Genomic DNA, 16,087 nt, shown 5'->3' with positions numbered 1-16,087 from the left:
TGGTTAACCAGGAAAGCACTAGGATACTAGTACTGTGTCGCTATACCTTATCGAATATGTGTTTGCCGACATGCGAGTCAACGGCGCTGAGCGGGTCGTCCAGGAAGTAATTTTCCGCGTCGAAGTACACCGCACGGGCCAGCGACACTCGCTGCTTTTGGCCACCCGACAAATTTATACCTGTAACGAGATACAATTTGAGCGATTTTGCATCAGCAAGTCACAACTTCAGAACTATAAAGAATTATCTAAAAAGCGTCGAAAAATGATTGATATGTTCATACAAAGAAGTGGGAGTTTGCCTCCATCTTACCAAAGTAAAGTCGAATAAGACGGTCACCCAAAGTTGTTTTGACCGAAAAGTCAAAACCTTAAAATTTCAAAATAGGTGTCTATAATAATAATTTATTGTATTGTATTGTTACGAAATCGGGTACTAAATAGGCTGTCCTGGTTATAGGTATTATTGTATTACACGCTGTGATGCTAAAGACAGACAAATTATCCCTCTGAGATTAAGAATCTAAATTATTTCCTATACGAGGAAACTAAAACTAGTTATGGTGCATTCCCAGTAAAGTGTAGATAATAAGGGCAGAAAGGATAAGACAAATTCGTCCCACCCTTAAAAATTTACGGCTCCCAAAGACTATTTGTCCCAGAAACCTTTAGTTCCAGGGCACAGGCTATGCCAGGACTCCGCTGAGACTCCGATGCATATTATCTGCTACTGTCCCGCTCTAACGCATAAACATAGCATCCATCTAGGAAAATAAAAATACACCCTGAAAAAGTTAGGAAAGTGCTGCTATACCTGGCGGCCACAAGTAACTACTATGGAGGAAATGTGAAATTGGCGGTGATCACAGCGGGTCGGAGACGGATTTTCACAGCCTCAAAAGTAGAAGAAATTGAAAAACGCAAATCCTCGTTCTGTACCTTTTTCTCCAATTTCAGTTTGATCTCCGCCGGGCAAAACCTCAAAGTCCGGCTTGAGCGCACACACGTTGATCACGTTGTTATACCGGCTCTGTTCCAACGGCTTGCCGAATATTATATTGTCTTGAAGTGTAGCGTTCTGGATCCACGCTTGCTGTGATACGTACGCTATACTACCTGTCAATTTCAGAAAACAAGTAAATTAACGCCTTTTTTCAAATTATTATTTATTACTCTCATCCTATTCTTTGCAGGAGGGTCGCGAGTAGGCGTGCCGTTCATGATCGTTTCCTGCTCCTTGAGGAGCTTAGAAAGGGATAGAAAAATGGTCTTCGGAAGGCGCACCATGATTGTGTTTCTGTTGAGCTTCAGAAAAAGTGTAGGGACATTGTGTTGGTTCCAGAGGCAGATCTACCTCGGCAGATGTCACTGACTTGGCTGCACGAACGAGTTCGGTCCCGTAGCCCAACCACCAGACGATGAGTAAGACAATGTGGAGTTTTAGTCAGGAAGAGTTCGACACAAGCTCTGTGCCTTCCCGAGCGCGTTGGTAATTGGTATCCATGACAGATTTTCCGACAAAAAGATCGTATGAAAGCAAAGTTAAAAATATTGAAGCTATTACCTGTTGTATTAACGCGTCCAGAGATTTTGTTCATTTCGCCTAGTAGTGCAGACAGTAGAGAACTCTTTCCAGAGCCTACCGCACCCACCACGGCCACGAGGCTTCCGCGCGGAATACGTATGTTGATGTTCTTTAGAGTGGGCTGCGACTCATCGTCCCACGTGAAGTGCCCGTTTTCAATCACCAGAGGATTCGCTAAAAACGAACAACATTACTACAATCATTGAACTAAATTTAAAATCTGTTAATGAATCGTTGACGTGTGAACAGATACTTGGGAATGCATTTGTTCTATTTAAACGCTTTTTTAACGGCCGTTAAAAAAGCTCTCGTGCGAATGAGGCCTAAATTTCGCCAAAAAAACACGTGGAATTCACAAAAACTGATGTTTAAAAAAGAATGTTACGTAGGACCAAGGTTTTTAGTTGTTCTATCGTTTAAAAACCAAAGAGCTTTCTCTAAAGCTAATAATATCCAGAAATAAAATACTTACGTTCTTTTGGATCGTGTTCTACTGATTCCACATTCAGTTCCTCACAGTTCATGAATTTGTTCAAGCGCTTTATACCCACTGCTGTCTAAAAAATAAATACTACTATATCACTGAGTTAACCTGTAAGATTGAATTAGTAAAGATAAAATACCACTGTTGTTATACGAATCGATTTACGATAATAAAACGAAAACTAAATTAATAAAGAAATAATAAATACAAATTATATTTATCTATTTTAATAACATTTTAAATAGTTTTAGTGGCATTTTATCCTATACTATTGAAACGCAATGTTTGCCATTCACCAGGCATGCATTAATTTGAATGAAGTATGGTAAATAATGAAACGAATGTATAAGTCGTGCAAAAGATCACAAGACCTGGACTTTTCAGCATAAATATTATCTAACACCCGTATTCACAAACGTTACTATGAGGTCTCATAGTGCCCTCGAACGCACAGTGTCCGTTCCACCAATCAGATGACTGTATCACGTCAATTTACAATGATCTGATTGGTGGAACCTACACTATGCGTTTCAGCGCACTGTGAGACCTCATAGTAACGTTTGTGAATACGGCCGTTATTGCCTTAATTTTAAGTAGTGCGATTGGCTGAATTTATGGTATTCTTTCTGCAACAGTGCATTTAGCCAGTGCAATAGTGTGTAGGTATAATTATTATTATTATATGTGTGTCGTATGTCTGAGTCGTAGTTTACTTATAATCTTTTTCATTCTTTTATATTTTTTACGTTCTGATCTTTGTAATTATGTATCGTATTAGATCTCCTTCACAATTGCACTAGACCTTATCACTATTAACGTATCATTTCTCTCTTCCACTTGTCTCAAAACTGCAGTTAGATTTTCTTTATCGTAAGCTGTGACTAGAAGTGGATTTTTAATTTTAGTACTGTATCTTAACAATAATTGTATCCTGTTAAAAATAGTGAGTGTCAGCTATTGCGATAGACCAAATGGCCTCCTAGCTGGCTGCAATTCACACCTCACCTTCCCGTGAGCAATGTATTGATTTATATACATTTATTGCATATTCTTATTTTCGCACTGTACAGTAAAGTCACCAGGGCAGGTCTCATGTTATCATGCACTACTTATACATGTAAATGTTATATTTAGTAGGGCTGTAACGAATGAGTGACAGGGTCATATTGCGAATTGAAATGCATTTTACCAAAACCTAAACTTCTCTTACTTAAAGTTATTTGTTGTAAAGTAATAAACTGTTAATATTAATCAATATAGTAGCTTGGAGCCATTGCGATTATTTTACTGCAACTTAAACATAGTGTGGCCGGTTCTGTCGTACACCATCTCTAATCTAAACTAAAATAAAAAGTCCAAAAGTATTGCTATCCTTTCATAAAGCTCCATACGGAAAAGGATAGCACTATATTTAGACTTGTCAATTTAATTAAGTGATTGTGTTAACAAAAGAATTGGCCGCAATGTGTGACTTACAACAGACATGGGGGATTCGCGGTTTGTCTAATTGTTTTTTTGTTAGCTTTCAGTAAAAACCGAGGACCATTAACTTTATCTATGTAACATAAATGCTTTAATAAAAATCCACGCACGAGATTTTTTTAACAAAGAAACAAAAAGGCGGAGGCATTGCGAAATTTAAAACACGTGAACATCGAAAATATGCGATTCATCCGATTTTTCGTTACAGCCCTACATTTAAAATGCAATGTTTTATCAACTGAAACTTACTTGTACTACATTCGATATAACGTTAGGCAGCATAGATAGTGGAAAACGTAGTATGTTGAAAAGAGACAACGCTACGAAGGCGCGTTTAGAGTCCAGCACTTCGTGATCATTCACCAATACAAAGCACCCAAATGACATCAGCGACACCTACGACCATTCCGAAATACAGTGTATTAAGAGAAGTTTCTCTAGCAGCGCTCTCCATCCCAAACTAGTATGGTTCTCATTTGAATACTAACCAGTTAAATTCAATGAAACTTTGTAGAAATGTTCAAGATACAAATATCTGTGCATATGGTTTGCCCGATTTCTGTAAAGTGTATTTCAAAATTACACAGGGTCAAAAAATTGCCTTGAATGTAACTTTAAATCTACACATTTTTACGGAAATCTGGTAAACCATAGACACATATATTTGTTTCTGAACATGTCTAGCAAATTTAATTGTGATTGATTGGTTAATATTCAAATGAGAGTCATATTATGTTTGTATGGAATACGCTATAAATAAACTCCTCTTAGCTGCTTATGTGAATTAATTTTAGTTGAATGAACTGCTACTATATTTTAAGATTCGTGAAACTAGTTCACATAAATACAGTGCACTACTTGGCCCCTTACATTTCTTTTCAATAAATAAATAATATTTTTTTTCAATGTTGAAGCCCCGAACTATTTTCTGCTTGATTCAGAGATTTTATTAGTATGTAAAGATCATGTTATGGTAAGTAAAAAACAACTATCCAGTGTCGGCTTTCGAAATTGTGTTAGACACAGTCACAGACAAAAATACTAGAGACCACACTACTTCAAAAAGTAACTATGAACATATTTACTACTATTACACGCTCATTACTTTTACGAGCCTTTCATTTAAAATTAAATAAACAATTGAATCGAATTTTATAAAATTTAGCAGCAGTTGTGAAATATTATATCATGAAAGTACCATTGTACAGGTGCCTCCATACAGGTTAGATATGATTTAAATTAATGTATTCTAGTGCAGACATGAGAAACAATAATGTTATATCATGTTTACGTTGTATCATCTTAAAATAAACTAGGAATCACACTATTTGGTAAACTTTTTATATTCGACATCACATACACTTATTTAGACTTATAACATGCTTAGATCACCTAAAATAAAAGTAGGTACCTATATTATTTTGGGTATAGTATACCTACCCTCCTGGTAGGTATATAAAACATTGAAACTTGTATCAAAGGACAATTTGATCGTGATACTAAAATACATGCAGAAAAAAGGACGTTTTGTCATCTGAAATAAAAGCAAGAACTCTTCTAGAGTTGTAAAAGCATAGAGTATAAAATTGTATTTTAATATTCTAAAATGAATTCGATACATCGCAAACCTCAACGGCTTATTAAATTATGATGTGTGTTAGTGTTCGCTCATACCCGAAGAAACCAAAGCCTCTTATCGATAAAGGTGTGTGCACATTGGAGGCTCTACCTCGATTATCGAGACGATGATGATGGGGAGCAGGCCTAAAGGCAAATGCATAACATAAAACAGGGACATCGATACAAATATAGTATCTGGTTTCAAGATATTGTTGTCAGGGTCGGAAATCACATAAGTGAAGAAAGTTAAGAAGGTCACCTTAAACAGAAAATACATTCAATTAGACATTTATTGCTATGTTAATATTAGACATATTAGATGTGATATTAGACATTTATTGCTATGTGAATACTTGACGACTTGAAACTTTACTAAAAGCACATATTGGCAAATATGTTACGCTAATGCTTATGTACTCGTATTTTGAAATCTTGTGTACATAAAAGGGCTTTTGATTTGAATTATTCCAATAATGCGACGAAATCAAATAACGTAAAAGCGGTCCATAGACCTCTAAATTCTAAAATACAACAAAATCATCAATGCTTACAAATGTACAAAATTATGTTCACCTTGATACAGAAACAAATAATAATTAGAAGGATTTTGATTTTTGCCTGACATATTATCAGCTTAATCAAAAAATACACTTACTTGTTGGTGATAGAAAGTTCTTGAGATCTTTGATTATCCAACTTTTACCAATATTTTTAACGTTTCATAACAATATTTACCTTATTTTTAGTAATCGTATAATAATGTGCGTTCCTATATACCTAATTACGGATAGTTCGTATAATAAGAGCTGTAAACTGATATTTAAACATACATACTTAGTATAGTGACAAGAGCTAAATCTAAAAATATATGTTACATAAGGTTTCCTAGGGGCATTCTTATGAGATAGTTGATCATAAAGTGTATTTTGCAAGTACGAATATTAATGGAACAAGAAAAATAATATGATTAAGACATAGAAAAAGTTTTTATTTGTAGAATATCTATCATAATAAAAAAAAAACTATTGTTATTTGTTCATCAATCATCTTCAATATTTATTCACAAATAACAACTATGTGTGTAAAGAAGCAATATCTATTATATTATATTATGTGTATTAAGTTAAGCATATAATTTAAACTCATTGAGAATGGCGTCCTTGATAAAGTCATTCAACAAGCCTTTACAATGAGATGTTTGAGGGATTGTTGGAAATTAAATTTGATCTTTTGTCGAACATTCTGCAATACTGAGTAAATGAAATGCTACTCTGTACAGCATTTGGTACCTTAATTTCAATATAAAAAAATAACGCATAGTGAAGAGTATAATATGAAGTAATCCCAACAAAATATACTGAGATGTATGAATCAGTATTAAATTTATAATTATTATAAGACAAAAATGTATTAGGTATATTCGAATCTCCAATCAAACAAACAATATTTGTTCTATGCACCATTCCTAATATTTATTTATTAGAAAAAACAATTAGTTTATTTCTTTTTTAATTGTCATATATTATCTTCTACAGAATCGAGAATAATTAATTTATTTGATGTAAATACTTATAAGTCATACTTTATTTAATTGGAACCATGAGGACAAAGCCGTGGGAAAATAAGTAAAAATTAAATGTAGTTTTACTTGTGTGACCTTAATTTAAAACTGAATATGAATGAAAATATTACTCATAATATCAGGCTATATTTTTAGTAAACATAAAAGTATATTTTATAGTATTTTTCAACCGTTCATGTCGAAATAAACTGACACTCTGTATTGAATTTAGTAATTTAATTTTTATAATGAGATAATTTATTCACACTTAAAATGAAAGATGGCTTTTAATTAGACTTAAAATGCTTGCTTGTTATCTACCTAAGAGTCTTTATATTTTCGGAAAATTTCTATCACGAAAAGTGATATTTCATAATAATCACTCGATCGATATGTTGTTTCAAAATTAATTGCTTATAAAATTGATATTATATAATACCATCGTAACACTTGTATATTGTTACAGCTTACAAGTCATTGTACCGTTATCGATATTATTTCTCAACTCGCTACAACGATTTATTGACATCATATTATGAAAGGATCTATTCGGATTATTTTTATCTTTATGTGTATACGACAAATACTTGAAAACAGCATTGATTTTAAAACGATAATCGTATTTAAAAATTTGATATCAGTAATAGATACTTTTTTTATTATGAACATACTTGTAGATTTTATCTAATTACTGGCTAATATTGATAATAATCTGATCCATAAAGCCGCGGCCACATCATGCGCTATCACTTATCATGCACGATAAAATTTGTATCGACATCAAAGCAGCGTCAGTGTGTACGTCTTTGTAGGCAAAGATTCTTTGGGGCATAAATATTAAAACCATATAATAACCAGCGTTCAACACACGGCATTAATTTTCATTTAGTTGTACCGATGTGATTTTATTATTATTTTCAGTCTATTGTGTCCCAACTCCCAATGTTGGGCAAAGGCTCCCCTTTCCTCCTTCCTGTCAGTCAGGAAGACCAAACCATGAGTATCGACGACGCTTTGGTCTGTCTCGATGTCTGTTTGCCTTTTGTGGCACCCAGTGTTTCGCGTTTCTTCGGCTCGCCTGTAGTTTATCGAATAAGCACATTGCACATCACATGTGAGAGTGGCTTTACATTAAAATATTACATTAGAATAAAACGTGTACCTACTCGCTTGAATTTTGAAATCCTTGACCTCAATAGCAATAAGTTTTTTCTTAGCAAGTCCCGTTGCAAGAATCAACGTGTTTGAATGACTTCTTGCATTCACTAATGGTTCAATCTATTCAATAAACACAATTCACATAGACTCGGCAAATTAAAATTTTTTAACGATTTATTAATTGTAGCCCTAGTGCTGTCAACTATAAGAACTATAACTTATTTGTACGAATATGCTGATTTAACTAGGTAAGATCTATTTGTTATAGCAGCAGATAAATTGTGTTTAATTTGCGACTAAGTATTGCTCGTATAGAACAAAGATATAGTGTTTAATTAATTTTATTTCAACGTTTACCAACTTTATCACTATGAACATAGCTTAGGTATCTACTTGTTGATTTTTATAATTATCTTTTACTAAATGATGACGCGATGAAATAAGCTATCGAAGGTTGTGAAACCTGTTTATAGAAAACTGCATCAAAATCTATTTGTAAAGTGACTTAAAAAAGTGAAGGTTTTCAATGCAATGCGTCGTACATTTTATTTAGAGTTTGTAATCAATTCTGAACAGTACCTGGAAATATTTCGACATTCATATTTGAACAATCTAGCTAAAAATATACTTATAGACTTTATTTGCAGGATATTATATACATGTGTAATTTGAGTTTAAAATTATCACATCTGAGCTAAATATTCGAACATTCTATTACAACACTAGATAAGAAATCATTCAAGCAAGATATGTAAAACATATTTTAGATATCTTACATGAAATTTTCCCCAAAGTTTTCATATCATGGCGATCTAGTAATCAGTTTTAAATGAAATACCGTTTTGTCACAGAATAACAGTAAGAAGCTGACATTTGACATCATTGTAGACATTGACTTGCAAGAAACGTTTTTTGTTTCAACGCAATGTTTCTGAAATTAACCGTTTAACAATGAAACGCCCTTCCGGCGTCTATGTTTCCTGCCACTTATAACTTCACCTTCAAGGCAAGATTAAATAGGTATCTTCTAGGCAGGCGTTCCAATCCAGATCGCAATATTGGTTTTTATCAGGCACGATTGTCATCAGGCGCACTTCCTGGATGATGGTTATGTCGCTGTAGTCGTCAACCATGTGATATCTACTGCTGGACATGGGTCTGGTATAGGCTCTTCCACACGCCATGGTCTTTAGCTGCCGGAGTCCAGCGACTTGATGCTACTCGTTTGATGTCGTCTGTCCACCTATTGGGCAATATACTTAGAAAATATAACTTACCAAGAATGGGGCGCAAGACCATATGAATGAGGTCGCAGAGTTCAGATAGGCTGTCTGTTTTAACACGTTCATCTCTTTGTTTCGTATTTTAAGTATTTGCTCCTCGAAACTCGGCTCCCAAGCATACATTTTCAAAACCTAAAACAGAAAACCATTTTAAATTATGCGCATAGACGACTTCTCTCTCTCTCTCTCTCTCTACGTCGTATGGCTCAATGCTGTGGGTCGTGATCATTTTCCATTAATCACTAACGGTAGTTTTCTTGGAATAATAATGTGATGGCTTCTCAGATCCTTTTGCGTACATGAACAGCGTAAATATCTCTAAATAGATTCAAACAGAGTTACTCTCTCCGTTTACTTGTAAATCAACCCCAAAGCGGACTTCAATGCGTTTTCAACCATTTAGACCCTGTTCCACAATCGCCAGATAAACTTTATCTAATGGATAAAGACATTTTGACAGATTCCCAATACAAAACTGTCATGACGTCAAATTTATTTGTTAGATAAAGTTTATCTGGAGATTGTAAAACAGGCTGTTAGAGTATTTCAAGAGTAAGGTTTATAAATATGTTTAAAAAATTAACATTCAACGCGGTCGAAGTCGTTGGCTCTGGTACGATGATAAAATGTATAATAATAGCCGATTTCTAGACTGCATCATAATTAATATAATATACTACTGAGTTTTATTGTTATAGATAAAAAAACTCAATAAGTTACAATAGGTTTTCTACATAATCATCTTTTTGTGTGCAGTGGTAACTACTGATTTAATTTCTAAAGAAATACCATTCTTCAGAAATTGATCATGATAGAAAAGTAAATATTGTTTGTGCCCACATTTCCTAAATGATGGGTCAAGGCTTCTATATCGATTTTTATTTGTTAGCCATGTCACAATTCCAAAACTGGGTTAAGCTGAATCGGTTCAGCGACATTATCTTATTAATTAGAAATTTTCGGTCCACAAACCGGTGTTTTATGTTAGACAGTGTTTAATTATGTTGTCACCTCATCTTATACAATATTGTAAAAGCCATAATATTATAATAGAGTGATGCAACAGATATAAACATTATCTAATATCGTGTGTAATGTATTTTATAGTAACACTAATACTGGCACTGGTAATTCCGTTATGACGTACCACAGAGGTCTAGACAGAAGCAGTTTTCATATTTGGGGAAAGACATATTAAACGGAAATGGCATTTCCTAGAGAGAAAGATCCACTTCTTCAGGTGCCTCTCAAATTAAGGTTGACCTTATCTTTCAGCTCTACAGTCGAATAGAAATCGTAATTCCTGTCTGATACTCCCTAATAAAGACTTCGTCTTGCGCCTCTTTTCTAATTTGACCATGAGTTACAAAACCGAAATCTATTGAGCCATGTAATAGGCCAAAATTAGCCACTTTTTCAAGCAAGAGAAGACATTTCATTATGACTGTAAATTCCAAAGCCCATACAGGGATAGTGGAGGTATCGGAATTCGAAATCCGCTTACGCCAAGTTTTTCAGGAAACGGATGTATAAAATCACAACACAGTTGCATTAGGCTATAGTCTATGTCCGGTGTGCCTAATTTCCTGTAGTTTGATGAGTGATTGACATTAACAATGCTGTGTCAAATCATCCTTAATATGTATCTAATTAAATTAGTCGGTAAATTTTAGATAATACGAATTAAAATCACAACCTGTTGTTTTAGTGTATTCAGCCAACCAGTTAGTGTTTTATTAAACATTAGCTTTTGGTCGCGATTTCATCCACGCGATATAATTCGTAGCCTAAGTATAGAACTCGGAGATAATGTGGCTATAGTGTAAGAACTTTGAGAATCGAATTAATTCTGGAGATTACCTCTACATCCAAACTTATAGAATTGTACCTCTTTATAATATATATAAATCATAGTAAATTTCAGTTCGCATACTTAGAAAATAATTGTAATAATTTGGGAAATAAATGGCTTATTATTATTATTATTTATTAAATTTCAGTTCGCAATTTCGGTTTTGCAAAATAATATTTAAGTCTTATAAATAAAGACACAATCTGGCTCCCGAGTACCAAATAGAACCAGATATTCAAGGTTCAGTGCGTTATCATTAGTAATCTTGTTCGTGTATTGATATCTTATCACTAAGGCATAGATAATTTAGAAGACGATCGAAATTGTACATTTATGCTAAAATACCGTTATAACGTGATCAAGTCTCCATAATAGGTAACCGAGTGGGTAGTCTAAATATGGATGGCTAGATAAACAGTGTTTTGAACCTGGTATTCTTGAATATCATCATCATCAACCCAAATCAAGTCGTAATTAAAAAAAAAATACGATTGCCCTGCCAAAAAACAAAAAAAAAAACATCATTTGAAAATGGTGTAATCATATCTATGGGTGTAATACAGCCGCCAAAAGTAGGCACTTTTTTTTTTTCAAAAAATTAAAACCAGTGTCACTGGAATGATGTAAAGATTCTAACGATTCACCATGCATCCAAATCTGTTCAGGCATTTAGAAGTTATGATGGAATAAAAAAGTCGCACACATACATACATACATAAACTCTGAAAACATTACCTATTGTTTTTTTAAGCCTTCGTGTAATAAATTCAATGACGCAAATATCGATGGTTGCTGGTATCAATGTTAGCTAAATGATTCTCCCTAATCATTCACCCATGACTAAATGTCGCGATTATGGTTCAATTGTTCTTATTGAAAATTGCACAAGGCAATTGGCAAGTCTTAAATTGAGGCCACTATGCTACAGTACTTTCGCTTTGTATCTTGAAACAGGTCCTGGTTAGTATAACTAATACATATTTTATAATACTTTTATTGTTTAATCATTAAAAAATATAATCAAACAAACTTCTTTAGCTTAAAGAGATAAAATCATCACGATTACCACCAGCCACTACAGAATTTCACGATTTATTTTCGGTTCTACCTAATTTGTTTTTATTATCTGGCGTCCTTGATAACGTAAAAATTGCTCTATTGATTAGATTAGATACTGAATCCCTGATTTATCATTCAAACAGTTACATAATCTATTAATTACATAACTGATAAAATATTATAACAAGAAAAAAATGCCTTTTCCATCTTTAAAAACCGATCAAGTGCGAGTCAGACTCACACGCGAAGGATGCCGTACTATCGTCCAAGATTCGAAATTTCGAATTTTTCCCTTTACCTCAACTCCACTCACCGCGCTCGGTCTGCACTAGCCCTTATCGTGGTAGTGACGCTAGGGGATCAGAAAAGTTGATAAATTGGAAACCAAGTAATCGATAAAAGTCATAATAAGCTTTAGGGATTAATTTATTTAAGTACTTGCCTTAATTCCATTAAGTACTTCATTCATCAGTTTGACTCGTTCATCTTTGTACTTCATCTGTCTAATTTGCAGTGTTTTCACTCTATTGGCAATAAGCCCGTTAACCGGTATAAGTACTATCATCACAGCTAAGCCCGCTAGCACGGAGGGGCCTAAAATGCCCCATAGGAAGTACAACGCCAAAGCGATTTGGAGTGGCGCTGACCATATCATGTTTAAGTACGCTGTCAACTCCACAAACCTAAAAGCAGTAAAAGTTTTAAATAACAAATGTTACATTTTACTGACAGTTTTTTCCTTCTTGGTGCAGTAGTTGAGACAAAAGTGGAAGGTCCGGGTGGGATTCCTAGTTGAGTTGATTTGGGAATTTATATGTATAATTTCTTATTTGGTTTTGGTCTGGTCTGGTGTGATGCTTGACTGCAGCAAGTTACCACCGTACCGGTACGTCAAGCGTTCCGGTACGATATGCGATATAAAAACTGATTTGGATTAAAGTAAGCCCGCTTATTACCTTAACTGCATCAGTATTATCAAGTCAAATAAAATAAAAGTCAGAAAATAGTCGTACTTTGCGTCTACGGAATATGTCATCAAATAAAATAAAAGTTTAAAAATATTCGTACCTTTGAGCATCTACGGAACATGTCATCAAATAAAATAAAAGTCAGAAAATAGTCGTACTTTGCGTCTACGGAATATGTCATCAAATAAAATAAAATTTTAAAAATATTCGTACCTTTGAGCATCTACGGAACATGTCATCAAATAAAATAAAAGTCAGAAAATAGACGTACTTTGCGTCTACGGAATATGTCATCAAATAAAATAAAAGTTTTAAAATATACGTACCTTTGAGCGTCTACAGACATCAAGTTGACAATTTCTCCCACCGTAGACTCCTTTCTCGCTGCATTCGATATACGCAGCGATTTTCTGTAGATGGCACTCGTGAGGGCGGTTCGTATCCTCATGCCCACGAGGTACATTCTCGTGAAGTAATGAGCCAGCAGCATGGTTTGAGCCGTAGCACACACTATGAGACCCACAGCGTATAGGTAGCCCTTCCATACTTCCTCCTTACTTTCGACAAATCCTATTAATAATCTAAAAAATAATAATAACAACCGTTAGATCAAATTTCGAAAATCTATTACTTATATTTTAAGTCGTCTAATAGCTCACTCAATGAAGACGAATCGAAACTTTTTGCTCTGAAAGCTCTGAAGTGGTAATGAGTAGCGCCGAATTAGCGTTAAACTGGTATCAGCAGGAGCGGGAATAGTACCCTCAGTATGAGATTTTACGTCTCACTAATTTTGATAGTATTCGAGAATCGAAACAAAATAATGTCAATGTAAAAAGGGTCTAAAATCCTTAATTTAAAGTCTAAAATTCAGTAGATAGCTTTGATTTTAATTTCGCAAAGCTTTAACGCTAGTGTTTCGATTCTCAAATACTATCAACGTTGGTGAGTTGGTGAGTAAGTATAAACCTGTGCACCGGCGAAAACAAGCACTTTAGAACATTCTAGAACTTTAGCTTTAGCTGTTCAATGTACATATCAGCAAAATATACTTGTTCTCGATATTACTGTGCAAGACGTGCATGACATGTGCATTTTCTTGCATTCTGCGACAAATTACTACAATACAGAAACCACGTCGGCTAAGCAGCAGGACTAACTTGAAAGTTGTTTATTTTCCCAAGTATAGTTTTTGCCCACAACTTTGTCATCGTGATATAATTTATAGCCTCTAGCACTTGGGAATAATGTGGCTATCTATTAGTGAAAAAAATTTCAGAATCGTATCAATAGTTCCGGAGATTACTCCCCAAATCTAAACTTACAAACTTTACCTTTTTAAAATATTTTATTACTTATTATATAATATAGAACATAAATTTTCAAAATTTTTGCCGTTTATTATCGTTTACGAATTCTTGTTTATAAGGAAAATCTGAATCGTAAAATTAGCATTTTAATAACTATAACGACGTTTTCCCTTAAATCGGTTTGATTGATGACGATTTGAATTTACTTACGGATTATAATAATAAATAATTTATAAACAAATTAACTTTATGGTCTTTTTTTTAACTCTATTGAACCAATTAAACGAATTAACAATAAATCTTTTAAACTAGTTTTCTCGTTTAGAAACTAGGGTAGGGACCTAGTGTTATTTAGATAGATAGCAGAATTCTGAAGAGTCTTAGTTTTCTCTGGACGAAGTGATGGCTAAAATTGAAGGTGACTACCGTCTCCCGGAGATACCATAAGAAAGAACCGCGACACTCTACCACATGGTGGTGTGGAAATGAGTTATTTGGTCAAAACGAGTGTTGGAGTGAGCTTTGTGGTGCTCGTACGCTAAAACTATTGAGTCCACAAAAAAATGTAGCTACATAAATTATAGGAAATTGTCTCTAGTTTAATTGTTACATAACCATTTTTATCATAAAATGATTCAGAAAAAAGTTATCGTCAAAAAACTGTTTTTAGACACAATTTTTCCAAGATAGCGGCGCGAGCGGCAAAGGCGAGGTGGTAAAATGAAAATTCGGAAAGAGCACATCGAAATCTATAAAGCCACCAATTTGCATAACTCCCGGAAAACTTTCCATCTCAAATTACCAAATGACTGGGCTATAGGTCGATTTTTTACTTCACTCATAATCGCCTATACACGATTTTTATAAATGAATTCGTTAGCGTCCTAGCATTTGACGTGTATAATGTGCTATTATGGCGTAACTCGTAACAATAAATCCAATATGACGAATAAAATATGTATATTTTTTTAAATACTTATAGTTTTTAGGTATCAAGACATTATGAAAATAATTAAAAGTACAAATTAGTAATTACTTGAGTAGGTACTTACTTAAGTAGCTGTGGCGACACAAACATAAGTACATCGTTGATAAGTTTGAGGAGGGCGCCAAAAAAAAACTGCCCACCAAAGGCAAGACACAAAGCGGGCAGGATAGATGCTGGCTTCCTTTCCTTTTCGGGTTTGAAGTTGACGCTCGCAGCGTTTTTACTGTAAGTCGCTTTAGTACCGCTGGCGCTGAAAGCATTTCTTTATTAGAATCCTTAAACTAACATTATGGATCCGAGTCATGGTCGCCCAAATCATAGCAATAAGTGTTATAGCACTATAAGCTTCATAAGAATGCTCAGCGGGCGAGCGATGGTGGGAGCTATGCTTGGAGTTTTTCTACGTGATCAAATGAGGAGATCCGTAGGAGAATCAGAGTAACCCACGTAGTTCAACGGGTTGCTAAACTGGAGTGGCTTTGGGCGCCTCACAACAGAAAGTGCAGCGATAACAGACCATCCACTAGGTGACTACGCGAACAGATGATATCAAACGAGTCACACGGGGTCGCTTACTTCAGGCTGCTCTACACCGTGGCATCTGAATGTCCCTACAAGAGTCTATCGGTTAACGACCACGACTACAACGCTAAACCCTTAAAAGCTTGGGTGTTGATAAAACGCATTAAACAACTCATACTGTAGAGCGCAAATGCCGTAGCACGACGCGTAGCTTA

The 16,087-nt window shown here is 34.5% G+C and overlaps 1 protein-coding gene across 5 annotated transcripts in view; it reads right to left on the bottom strand.

The window, feature by feature from the left end:
* Positions 1-16,087, bottom strand: part of LOC123869961 (multidrug resistance-associated protein 1) — a 42,455-nt gene that overhangs the window by 13,613 nt on the left and 12,755 nt on the right. For 2 of the 5 annotated variants that reach the window (XM_045913085.1, XM_045913084.1), the window contains exons 5-13: positions 15,415-15,600; positions 13,379-13,633; positions 12,527-12,767; positions 9,168-9,305; positions 5,281-5,430; positions 2,058-2,142; positions 1,565-1,759; positions 940-1,116; positions 47-180 (exon numbers count right to left, since the gene is read on the bottom strand). In XM_045913085.1, the coding sequence (XP_045769041.1) occupies positions 47-180; positions 940-1,116; positions 1,565-1,759; positions 2,058-2,142; positions 5,281-5,430; positions 9,168-9,305; positions 12,527-12,767; positions 13,379-13,633; positions 15,415-15,600 (1,561 nt within the window). Of the gene's footprint in view, positions 1-46; positions 181-939; positions 1,117-1,564; positions 1,760-2,057; positions 2,143-3,800; positions 3,948-5,280; positions 5,431-9,167; positions 9,306-12,526; positions 12,768-13,152; positions 13,164-13,378; positions 13,634-15,414; positions 15,601-16,087 lie in introns of those variants that run through there. The other 3 variants (XM_045913087.1, XM_045913086.1, XM_045913088.1) reach the window with 2 other exon arrangements.

This window comes from Maniola jurtina, chromosome 11 (genome assembly GCF_905333055.1).
Source record: "Maniola jurtina chromosome 11, ilManJurt1.1, whole genome shotgun sequence".
Lineage (NCBI taxonomy): Eukaryota > Metazoa > Arthropoda > Insecta > Lepidoptera > Nymphalidae > Maniola > Maniola jurtina.
This window is presented reverse-complemented; position numbering and strand designations above follow the sequence as displayed.